This window comes from Xenia sp. Carnegie-2017, unplaced genomic scaffold, assembly GCF_021976095.1.
Source record: "Xenia sp. Carnegie-2017 unplaced genomic scaffold, XeniaSp_v1 HiC_scaffold_20, whole genome shotgun sequence".
NCBI lineage: Eukaryota > Metazoa > Cnidaria > Anthozoa > Malacalcyonacea > Xeniidae > Xenia > Xenia sp. Carnegie-2017.
This window is the reverse complement of record NW_025813483.1, coordinates 8,262,483-8,275,195: the sequence shown is the minus strand read 5'-3', so window position 1 is coordinate 8,275,195 and position 12,713 is coordinate 8,262,483. Positions and strand designations below refer to the sequence as shown.

The window sequence follows — 12,713 nt, the reverse complement described above, 5'->3', positions numbered from 1 at the left end:
CCTTTTTTCCGTGAAGCCCATGGATGCGTTCGTTCATGATGAAAGAGTCATATTGTATAATGAGGCTCTCGTTCATCACGAGAGTTATGAGAAAGTTACGTTGTAAAGGTAATAAGTAAAAACGTATAAACATGCTTAGAGTTTTTAAGTTATAGTTCAAAAGGCAGAAGTTGTTTGAACCTTTGAAGTATCCTTGGACGTTCTAGTTTTTTATGAGAAGAATTCTTGTAAAGAAAAGATAAATTTTGAAAACCAAAGAATCCCGTTTACGTCCATGCCTCCCGATACCCCGAGATAGTTGAGCACTAGAGCGTCGCATGTTAACTAAGGGAACCACATAATCCTTGTTTGTTTTCCATGAAACATATGTATGGTTTGCTCGTAATACATGAGAAACAGTAAATGGGAGAGTTAAATCAGAAAGATATAAACCGATAAAATTGGTATAAAACATGTTTAAGGTTGTCTTTATTTATAAGTGTCAGAAAAAGACAGGGTCATAAGAAGTTAATTGAAACATTGCTTGGTTTGTTTTATGAGAAGAAAACAAAAAGATAAAATTCGAAAGCAAAACCCGTTTTCGGTCCATGCTTCCCGATACCTTCTTAAGCGCAAGGCACTAGAACGCCGCATGTTAACGTTTCGGTAGGAGATTTCGGCCCCTCCACGCTATCCTACTTGGGAGATGTAATTGAAGAGCTTTCACAAACCTGTAAGATGGTCTCCAGGTTAACAAAACAATCATCGTCAGTTTTCATTACAAAGGAAAAACTTAAAGTCGCCGAGAGCCTATTTAAAAGAAAAGCCGACATGAAGCAAGATCAATATGACATATGACGACTGATGTCGTAGGTAAGGAGATACTGGCGAGATGAATTATACACTAATGCAAGTTATTTGGGCAAAAATAATGTTTAAAGTTGATTTGAGACTGTCCACTTATCGCCAGAAATTTCACAGTGGCATGAAAAATATAAAAGTCTCAGACACTCTCTTACCACGAGAAAAACTGAAGCAACTGGGATGGAAGATTTCTGTAAACATCGACATTTGAAACAAAAAGAATATCAGAAATAGTTCTGCTTTCTTTAAGTAAACGTTCATTCTCATCGTCTTTCAATCTCTGCCACTCCGACATTCGAGTTTCTTCTTCCTCTTTTGTCACGACTCTCTTCCCCGGAGAATCTACGGAGGATTGCAAGTTGCTACAGACTTTAAAGAAATTTATTCATAAAGCATTGTACCATCTTTTCTTTTAATATTTGGTGAGGGAATATTAGTGTTTGGCACTAGGCTTTAAACTTCATATGAGTCTGCACAGTCCATTTGACAAATTTTTCAATTTCATAGTCATGGTAACGACAAGCTGGATCTATTTTCATCGCTTTCTGAGTGATTAAATCGTTTGGTCACATAAATGTACGCAAAATCATCTGAGCATGCGCAGTACGCTTGGAAATGCGCAGTACAAGCAAAGTCTATTTGACCAATTGTCTGAGTAAACGATCATGGAAATGACCAACTGCATTTATTAGAATCAATTAGGGAGTAGATAACTTGCTTACTAACAAATTATTAAAGATATCAACTGAGCATGCGCAGTTCACTTGACAGTTTTTGACTTCATAGTTATGGCAACGACCAGCTGCATCTACAAGCACCGAATTTGAAGTAAATAGCATGCTTAGTAACAATTAAATGGATAAATCATCTGCGCATGCGCAGGTGCATGCGCAGTACATTCGACCAATTGTTTATAGTCATGGCAACGACTAACTATATGTACTTGCACTATATTTGTGGCAATTAGCTCACTTAGTCGCAAATTATCAAAGAAATCATCTGGGCATGCGCAGTAGTGACTTTAATAATACCGCAACTTTCGTAAGCCTCTGAATTTTTGTATATATATATAAAGCCAATATTAGGTATAGTAGATGTCAACTAGCAGTGGAAGCTGGGTGCGATATGTATGCAGTGGCTTAGGGTCCAGACGTTTCGGGTCGCGACCGCACTCTCCCTGCGTACCCCGAGCAAAGCCTATCGCAGGTGATCTCGGGGTCTGATGGGCGGAAGCTTGCTATTGCATCTCCCAAGTAGGATAGCGTGGAGGGGCCGAAATCTCCTACCGAAACGTTAACATGCGGCGTTCTAGTGCCTCGGCTTAAGCAGGTATCGGGAAGCATGGACCGAAAACGGGGTTTTGCTTTTGAATTTAATCTTTTTTGTATAAAAGAAACTAGAACATTCAAGGATATTGCAAAAGTTAAAAAATTCCGCCTTAATGACTTATAATTTAAACCAACTGTAAATATGTTTATACGCTTTTACATGTTAACTTTTGAACTTGCAAGGAGCAGTCAAGCGTCTCACTGTGATAAACCTACGAAGTATTCTTTCTCTCATTTTCTTGTTTAGAAAAAGTTATCAACTAAGTGGTCGAACTCTTCGTAAACTACCATTCCTTGCACATGCGCTGTACTCAAAAGTAAGTAATACGAATTAAAGCCTTCACCCGTGTTCTTTTTGTTGTACATGCATGTACTTATATTGTCCCTCAAACCTACGTAATAGGCGCAAACGATAACCTTAGAAGAGTTTTTGAATAATCTTTCAATGGTTGTCGACAAGCAGTTCAAAGAAAAAGAGAATCTTTGCTCAGTTGGTGAAGAAAAAAGCGTGCAAACGTGATCTTTTTAGCGATTGTATACTTTTTATACATTCATAGTAATATGAATGTATAAAAATAATCATAATATCTTCATGATATGAGATAATAACTATCATATCATGAAGACATACGTTGTAAACGTTCTCTGGTATTGAAGACATACTTTGTAAACGTTCCCTGGTATAGAAGAAATACGTTGTAAACGTTCTCTGGTATTGAAGACATACTTTGTAAACGTTCTCTGGTATTGAAAAAATACGTTGTAAACGTTCTCTGATATTGAAGACATACGTTGTAAACGTTCTCTGGTATTGAAGAAATACGTTGTAAACGTTCTCTGGTATTGAAGAAATACTTTGTAAACGTTCTCTGGTATTGAAGAAATACGTTGTAAACGTTCTCTGGTATTGAAGAAATACTTTGTAAACGTTCTCTGGTATTGAAGAAATACGTTGTAAACGTTCTCTGGTATTAAAGAAATTCGTTGTAAACGCGACAGGCCAATTTGAAACACTGTTCTACACTTTACCTTCACAAATATTGTGTTTGCTGTAACGTTTCACACGCTAAGTAGCTCTAATTGAATACAAAACACACTACAGCTACCCTCAAGAAAATTCAGTGTTTTCCCTGTGCTTACCTTTTATTTAGAGATGAATGTCGTCTTGCATAGCCAACCCATGATTCACGTAAACTTTGCCTCAAATCAAAGTTGCCGCGCGATGAAAGTATTCCAACGACCAAATCATAATGAGAATAATTCTCTGCTGTCAAGAACATTATTTTAAAACATTAAAGAAAACAAGTGGAAACACAAATACAAAATGGACTATGTAGGATAAAGTTTTTAGATAACATGGTTAAATAACACTAGCGAAAGTTTCAATAAAAGATCACTCTTGATGAAAACATAAGACTGGAGTATATAAGGACTCAAGATTCAACATCAGATCACTCCTGATGAAGACACTAGACTGGAGTATATAAGACTCAAGATTCAACATCAGATCACTCCTGATGAAACATAAGACTGGAGTATATAAGGACTCAAGATTCAACATCAGATCACTCCTGATGAAGACACTAGACTGGAGTATATAAGGACTCAAGATTCAACATCAGATCACTCCTGATGAAGACACTAGACTGGAGTATATAAGGACTCAAGATTCAACATCAGATCACTCCTGATGAAAACATAAGACTGGAGTATATAAGGACTCAAGATTCAACATCAGATCACTCCTGATGAAGACACTAGACTGGAGTATATAAGGACTCAAGATTCAACATCAGATCACTCCTGATGAAAACATAAGACTGGAGTATATAAGGACTCAAGTTTCAACATCAGATCACTCCTGATGAAGACACTAGACTGGAGTATATAAGGACTAAAGTTTCAACATCAGATCACTCCTGATGAAGACACTAGACTGGAGTATATAAGGACTCAAGATTCAACATCAGATCACTCCTGATGAAAACATAAGACTGGAGTATATAAGGACTCAAGATTCAACATCAGATCACTCCTGATGAAAACATAAGACTGGAGTATATAAGGACTCAAGATTCAACATCAGATCACTCCTGATGAAGACACTAGACTGGAGTATATAAGGACTCAAGTTTCAACATCAGATCACTCCTGATGAAGACACTTGACTGGAGTATATAAAGACTCAAGTTTCAACATCAGATCACTCCTGATGAAGACACTACGCTAGAGTATATGTAAACTCATCTTTCAAAACATATCGTTTATACTCAAGATATTAGATAGACGTACGACAATCTATAATGTCATATAAATCACGATAAAAATCTGGGAGTCGACATGCTATCAGGCAGGCAACAAACAAAGATGAGATAGCTGTACAAACCTGTATTATCGCAGCAAAGCTTCAAATCTTTAACAACAAGATGATTATAGATGTATAACACGAAAATAGCGATCAATATTAGTAAAGTTGGCTTAAGGATGTCATTTAATGTAAACATAAGTTGAAATTAAACAGTTACAATTAACTATAGCGTATAAATATCTTTCCCTATGTAAAATAATCTATACATTATCCTCAATAACGAACTATACACATTGTTGCATTTTAATATATACGAACTTTGACCTCGGGTGTGTTGCGGAAACGTCATGTAAGGAGTCTTAAAGCATCAATATAAATTAGCAAACTTTGTGATCTATGTTACTTATTGAACTTAAATTGAGCAATACAAAATCTTAATCTTCAACAAAACATATCCAAAATATTACTATGAATGTATAAAAAGTATACAATCGCTAAAAAGATCACGTTTGCACGCTTTTTTCTTCACCAACTGAGCAAAGATTCTCTTTTTCTTTGAACTGCTTGTCGACAACCATTGAAAGATTATTCAAAAACTCTTCTAAGGTTATCGTTTGCGCCTATTACGTAGGTTTGAGGGACAATATAAGTACATGCATGTACAACAAAAGAACACGGGTGAAGGCTTTAATTCGTATTACTTACTTTTGAGTACAGCGCATGTGCAAGGAATGGTAGTTTACGAAGAGTTCGACCACTTAGTTGATAACTTTTCTAAACAAGAAAATGAGAGAAAGAATACTTCGTAGGTTTATCACAGTGAGACGCTTGACTGCTCCTTGCAAGTTCAAAAGTTAACATGTAAAAAGCGTATAAACATATTTACAGTTGGTTTAAATTATAAGTCATTAAGGCGGAATTTTTTTTAACTTTTGCAATATCCTTGAATGTTCTAGTTTCTTTTTATACAAAAAAAAGATTAAATTCAAAAGCAAAAAACCCCGTTTTCGGTCCATGCTTCCCGATACCTGCTTAAGCCGAGGCACTAGAACGCCGCATGTTAACGTTTCGGTAGGAGATTTCGGCCCCTCCACGCTATCCTACTTGGGAGATGCAATAGCAAGCTTCCGCCCATCAGACCCGAGATCACCTGCGATAGGCTTTGCTCGGGGTACGCAGGAGAGTGCGGTCGCGACCCGAAACGTCTGGACTCCTAAGCCACTGCATACATATCGCACCCAGCTTCCACTGCTAGTTGACATCTACTATACCTAATATTGGCTTTATATATATATACAAAAATTCAGAGGCTTACGAAAGTTGCGGTATTATTAAAGTCACTACTGCGCATGCCCAGATGATTTCTTTGATAATTTGCGACTAAGTGAGCTAATTGCCACAAATATAGTGCAAGTACATATAGTTAGTCGTTGCCATGACTATAAACAATTGGTCAATGTACTGCGCATGCACCTGCGCATGCGCAGATGATTTATCCATTTAATTGTTACTAAGCATGCTATTTACTTCAAATTCGGTGCTTGTAGATGCAGCTGGTCGTTGCCATAACTATGAAGTCAAAAACTGTCAAGTGAACTGCGCATGCTCAGTTGATATCTTTAATAATTTGTTAGTAAGCAAGTTATCTACTCCCTAATTGATTCTAATAAATGCAGTTGGTCATTTCCATGATCGTTTACTCAGACAATTGGTCAAATAGACTTTGCTTGTACTGCGCATTTCCAAGCGTACTGCGCATGCTCAGATGATTTTGCGTACATTTATGTGACCAAACGATTTAATCACTCAGAAAGCGATGAAAATAGATCCAGCTTGTCGTTACCATGACTATGAAATTGAAAAATTTGTCAAATGGACTGTGCAGACTCATATGAAGTTTAAAGCCTAGTGCCAAACACTAATATTCCCTCACCAAATATTAAAAGAAAAGATGGTACAATGCTTTATGAATAAATTTCTTTAAAGTCTGTAGCAACTTGCAATCCTCCGTAGATTCTCCGGGAAGAGAGTCGTGACAAAAGAGGAAGAAGAAACTCGAATGTCGGAGTGGCAGAGATTGAAAGACGATGAGAATGAACGTTTACTTAAAGAAAGCAGAACTATTTCTGATATTCTTTTGTTTCAAATGTCGATGTTTACAGAAATCTTCCATCCCAGTTGCTTCAGTTTTTCTCGTGGTAAGAGAGTGTCTGAGACTTTTATATTTTTCATGCCACTGTGAAATTTCTGGCGATAAGTGGACAGTCTCAAATCAACTTTAAACATTATTTTTGCCCAAATAACTTGCATTAGTGTATAATTCATCTCGCCAGTATCTCCTTACCTACGACATCAGTCGTCATATGTCATATTGATCTTGCTTCATGTCGGCTTTTCTTTTAAATAGGCTCTCGGCGACTTTAAGTTTTTCCTTTGTAATGAAAACTGACGATGATTGTTTTGTTAACCTGGAGACCATCTTACAGGTTTGTGAAAGCTCTTCAATTACATCTCCCAAGTAGGATAGCGTGGAGGGGCCGAAATCTCCTACCGAAACGTTAACATGCGGCGTTCTAGTGCCTTGCGCTTAAGAAGGTATCGGGAAGCATGGACCGAAAACGGGGTTTTGCTTTCGAATTTTATCTTTTTGTTTTCTTCTCATAAAACAAACCAAGCAATGTTTCAATTAACTTCTTATGACCCTGTCTTTTTCTGACACTTATAAATAAAGACAACCTTAAACATGTTTTATACCAATTTTATCGGTTTATATCTTTCTGATTTAACTCTCCCATTTACTGTTTCTCATGTATTACGAGCAAACCATACATATGTTTCATGGAAAACAAACAAGGATTATGTGGTTCCCTTAGTTAACATGCGACGCTCTAGTGCTCAACTATCTCGGGGTATCGGGAGGCATGGACGTAAACGGGATTCTTTGGTTTTCAAAATTTATCTTTTCCTTTACAAGAATTCTTCTCATAAAAAAAACTAGAACGTCCAAGGATACTTCAAAGGTTCAAACAACTTCTGCCTTTTTGAACTATAACTTAAAAAAACTCTAAGCATGTTTATACGTTTTTACTTATTACCTTTACAACGTAACTTTCTCATAACTCTCGTGATGAACGAGAGCCTCATTATACAATATGACTCTTTCATCATGAACGAACGCATCCATGGGCTTCACGGAAAAAGGGATTATGTACTTTGTTATGAGAACAAACCTGTTAAGAAAACAGGTTGTTATTTTATAACTATAAGCTGTGTACAAAAACAAAATGAGAGAAGTCACCATCATGCATAAAATGCTTTCTGATACGTAGATGAACACTCGTATTTACTAATTAGCAGACCTGTATATATTATATATTACAGATAAACTTCAAAAATACTTATCTTCAATCTAGCAATCCAGTATCAGACTCTCTTAAATTATTTGGTAAGAAAGTTTTCTGTATTCCAAGAGTTGTTCCATCCATCACCACCTTCTGGGAATTCTTCCACATAATTCACAAAAACCCATTGTCAAAATCAATATCAAGCAACCTTAATAAGAGAAAATTCAATAACTTAATAAAACAAGCGATCACTATCTCAATGGAATATTCATATTTTGCAGCTGAAAATGAAATGATGCTTACCGTATCATGGCAATGATAGCGAGACGAAACTTGGCGTAAGTTATTTCCTTTGGGAAATTCAAACTACCTGAAGACACTTGCCTTTGTACATATGCAACATAATATTTGTACATAGGTAAACTGAACAAGAATAAAAAGAAAAACATTCAAAAGATATAGTGCGAGAAAATTAAATAATGGACAAACGTAGCTACTAATGCTTCGGCAAATTTTCATTAAAAGTACCTCGAAAGCCGTTATGAAAAGCCGAATGTAATCTTTAGATCGTCATGAGATATTGCATATGATCCAAACCATACAATCCTGTTTTCAATGCCATCATAATGCTTTTCGTAGCACAAGAGGAGCAAGGTCTACAATACACTAAATAATTTATTTAAGTCAAATAATTATGAAGTGAAGCGTAACCTATAACAAATCAGAACTTACCCTTCACATCATGGATTGAACAAAAGTACGCAACTGAACACAAGTCTACGTACAACCATTCATCTTGAATAGAACGTTTATCCCACTCTGCACCACAAGAACAAATACCACTTTCAGATGGCGCCAAAATTTTATGACCATTTTTTTCAGGAAGATCAGTAAAATCGCTTGCATCATTCTCATTGCCTAAAATAATTAAATAGTAATATTTACAAAATGCTAGAAAGTGCTAAATACCATACCGATAAAGGAAATAGTATATGTTGTGATGAACAGTTGTTTTTATTTTGTTTTGTTGTGACGTAGCGCGTGCATTTCACGTGATTGACACTTTGGGATTATCACAGAAAGGGGGAGTTGTTGTTGAAAATAAGAGATTCGAGATGTTGTTGTTGTTGAATTATGTAGTGTTTTTCTTTTGACGACTTCGTTGTAAAAAATAACGATCTTATCATGCAACGTGCATGACATGGCGCCCAACGCGGGGCCGCTTTAACGAAATAAAGTCGCCCATATTCGTTTCTTACGAAAATGTCGACTGAAGACAAGGAAAAATTGGAAAGGCTTCGTGCTAGAAGAAGAGGACATCGCGGAGTGTGTACAAAACTCGAGAAAGAGTCAGTTGAATTGTTATCACAGCCACCACATGATGACCTTGTAGAACGTAGCGAAATCATCGCACAACAACTCGAAAGGAAACTAAAAATATTAAGTGAACTCGACGAAGAAATATTGAACACGTGTGATGTTAATGAAATACAAGGTGAAATCGAGGACTCGGCCGAAATTTCTGATAGAGTTATGAGTATAAAACGAAAAATCGAAAGGTATATTAAATGCGCTAAGAATGACAGTCTCGTTGATACGAATGTCAACGATACCATATCTAACTCGAATTTGACGAACATGTCAAACCCTGGCCAAAACGAAAGTATCGAGAATTCTAACGAAAATTTGGCAAATGCGACGGAAAACTATGGTTTAATCGAAGGTTCAAGTAATCAAGCGACGATCGAACTTGTAAACGAAGGAAATGTAACGAGTGACAACACTACGACGACGGTTCAATTTAAGTCAAATATGCCGAAGCTTCCTAAGCTGGAGCTTCCGAAATATGGTGGCAAGGTTACGGAGTGGAGTTCGTTTTGGGATCTGTATGATTCTGCGATTCACAGTAATCCAAACATTTCGAAGGTAAACAAATTCAACTATCTGAAATCGCTTCTCGAGGGAAACGCAGCGAGGGCCATTAAAGGTCTAACATTAACTAATGCCAATTACGACTCTGCTGTAAAAATCTTGAACGATCGCTTCGGGAAAACCAGCAAACCATAGCAGCTCACATGGATGAAATTTTAAAGATTCAAGCTTGTGCCAACGGTAGAACTAGCCAAGTAAGATACATATACGATAAAGTAAGCGTTCATGTACGAGGATTATCGAGTCTTGGCGTTTCTTCTGAACAATATGGTAGTATGCTTATCCCGATTATCATGACTAAATTACCTAGTGACATTCGTCTACAAATTGCCCGAAAATCGTCGGGAGACGTTTGGAAAATTGATGAGTTGTTGGATACAATCAAGACTGAGATCGAGGCACGGGAGATAAGTGAAGGAGTGCAATCAAGTCCACAGCCACAGCATGGAAAAAATTCTGGAGGTCAGCACCAAACACCCAGAATACCTACGGTGAACGCCTTTTCGACTCAAAATACTTCAGGTAAACATATTCAATGTGTTTATTGTAAAGAGCCACACTTTTCGGCATCGTGTGATAGAGTAACTGATGTGAATGATCGCAAGAGTATATTGAGGAGAGACAATCGTTGTTTTGTATGCCTGCGAATCGGGCATCTCAGTAAAAATTGCGAGTCAAAGAAGAATTGTAGACGTTGTCATGGGGCTCATCATCAATCGATTTGTGAAGCGATTAAGCCAAGTTTTACGCCTCCTCAACAAAAGAATGCAAATGATCCCAAACTTTCCCCCACTGGAAACAACCTACCAGAAACCAAGGAAGGAAACAACGTTCGCACAGCTACTATGATTGATGGAGATAATTACTTAACGACGAATACGGCAAAAACCCGTAATCAAGTTCTTCTGCAAACAGCTATTACATACGCCAATGGTGGAATGGTTCCATTCCTATACCTGTTCGCGTGCTTTTGGACAGCGGTAGTCAGCGCACTTATGTCACAAATTCATTAAAACCCGGCTTGGACTAGTTCCCATCAGAAAAGTTGTTAATTTAAATACCTTTGGCAACCAACATTTTACAAAGCAAAATGCGACTTGGTTCATTTGTCCCTGAAAGGAAAGAATGGAAATCGAATCATAACAGCTCTTTGCTTCCCAAATATTTGCTCTCCATTAACAACGACAATTGATCTCAATCATTATCCTCATCTGATGGAGTTGCAGCTTTCGATACCAATATCCTCTCTGGACGACAGACGGACAGCAACATCGACATTCTAATTGGAGCAGATTATTATTTTGATATCATGACAGGCGAGATTATAAGAAGTGAAGGTGGTCCTGTTGCGATTAATAGTGAATTTGGCTGGATTATCACTGGACAGATGAATGATGGTGAAACTAATTCGAAATTGTCAAACGTTAATTTAATCATCGAAGATTACTCTTTTCAAAGGAATTTCCGCTTGACAAGAGAACCCAAATTACATGAATGCTTGAAACGGTTTTGGGAGATCGAATCAATGGGAATCAAAGAATCCAACGAATCACAGGATCAGGAGTTTCTGAAGAATATACAATATCTGGAGGATGAAGGAGATATGAAGTGAACTTACCTTGGAAAAGGGAATATATTCCAAAATCAGACTGTTACGGTATGTGTTTGAAACGATTACAACAGTTGAAATCTCGTCTCGATAAAGATAAACCCTTATTGCAAGAATACGATACAATTATCAAAGATCAAGTGAAAAGAGGAATTATTGACCCAGTTCTTGTTGCACATGAAACCGGTTATTTCCTACCCCATCATGGCGTACTTCGAGAAGATAAGGAAACTACAAAACTTCGCGTGGTTTTCGATGGTTCGGCAAGAGCTACTAAGGAAGAGCAGTCACTCAATGATTGCCTCGAAAAGGGACCAAATTTGGTTCCACTTTTATTTGACACTATGATAAACTTTCGAGGCTTCCCCATTGGGCTTGTTGCTGATATCGAAAAGGCTTTTCATCAAATACAAATTGCTCCCGAAGACAGAAAGATGCTGAAGTTTCTTTGGTTTGACGATATTAACCAAGTTCAACCGATGCTAAAGGAATACAAGTTCCGACGCCTACCATTTGGTCTAACCCCAAGTCCTGCAATATTATCTACTGTTATTCGTCACCACGTTTCGAAATACAGGGATGTCGATCCGGAAATAGTCTCCTTATTAATCGAGTCGTTATATGTTGACGATTTCGCTGGAGGAGCTTCTAATGAGGACGAAGCTTTATACATCTATCATAGATCTCGAAAATTAATGAGCGAGGGAGGATTCAAGCTTCGAAAATGGCATTCAAACTCGCAACATGTCCGAAATGTTATCGCGAATGATGAAGATCAACCGTTTGTTGAGGTGGAAACTGAAAAGTGGTCATCATATGTTAAACATGTACCAAGTACGATTGTGGAAGACAAGTTAGTAAAACCTCCTTCGCCTCATACAGAGCCACAACCTAAGTCCACATCTCAAGAGAATCGTATCAAAATTCTAGGAATCAGCTGGGATGAGAACAGTGACGAGCTGTGTTATGATCTTGACGAGCTAGTGCATTATGCAAAATCACTTCCTGCAACTAAGAGGTCAGTTTTAAGGCTATCTGCGAAAATATTCGATCCTATTGGCCTTCTTGCACCCTTTACTATCAATATGAAGATGTTGTTTCAAACCCTCTGCTCTTCTGGCAGTAATTGGGATGAAGATCTGTCTGGCAAGGCCTTATCACGTTGGAATTCTCTCGTTCACGACTTAAGGGCTTTAAGTGACATACGAGTACCGCGTTGTTACTTCCATGGTGGATACGATTCATCTCCGATTCATCAGATACATGGATTTTGCGATGCATCGGAATTTGCCTTTGCCGCAGTTGTATATCTACGAACGGAACATAAAAACGGTGAAATTGAAGTGAAT

General features: G+C 37.5%; 3 protein-coding genes and 1 pseudogene across 8 annotated transcripts in view; 2 read left to right on the top strand and 2 right to left on the bottom strand.

Moving 5' to 3' along the window:
• Positions 1-8,263, top strand: part of LOC124443248 (UDP-GalNAc:beta-1,3-N-acetylgalactosaminyltransferase 2-like) — a 29,475-nt gene extending 21,212 nt beyond the window's left edge. The window contains exons 10-11 of the transcript XR_006947553.1: positions 7,893-7,924; positions 8,105-8,263. The gene's annotated coding sequence lies outside the window, so the exon portion shown is untranslated. The remainder of the gene's footprint in view (positions 1-7,892; positions 7,925-8,104) is intronic.
• LOC124443260 overlaps positions 1-12,713 on the bottom strand; it is a 33,066-nt gene that overhangs the window by 585 nt on the left and 19,768 nt on the right. Inside the window, exons 1-4 of one of the 6 annotated variants that reach the window (XM_046993795.1) lie at positions 5,185-5,273; positions 4,558-5,099; positions 3,312-3,438; positions 711-789 (exon numbers count right to left, since the gene is read on the bottom strand). In XM_046993795.1, coding sequence (XP_046849751.1) covers positions 711-789; positions 3,312-3,438; positions 4,558-4,675 — 324 coding nt within the window. In that variant the 5' untranslated portion in view covers positions 4,676-5,099; positions 5,185-5,273. Of the gene's footprint in view, positions 1-710; positions 790-1,156; positions 1,186-2,811; positions 2,849-3,311; positions 3,439-4,557; positions 5,100-5,184; positions 5,274-12,713 lie in introns of those variants that run through there. The other 5 variants (XM_046993797.1, XR_006947561.1, XR_006947562.1 and 2 more) reach the window with 5 other exon arrangements.
• Positions 1-12,713, top strand: part of LOC124443262 (UDP-GalNAc:beta-1,3-N-acetylgalactosaminyltransferase 2-like) — a 39,254-nt gene that overhangs the window by 13,806 nt on the left and 12,735 nt on the right. The gene's annotated exons all lie outside the window — the stretch shown is intronic.
• The window catches only part of LOC124441630, a 33,842-nt pseudogene continuing 29,123 nt past the window's right edge, over positions 7,995-12,713 (bottom strand).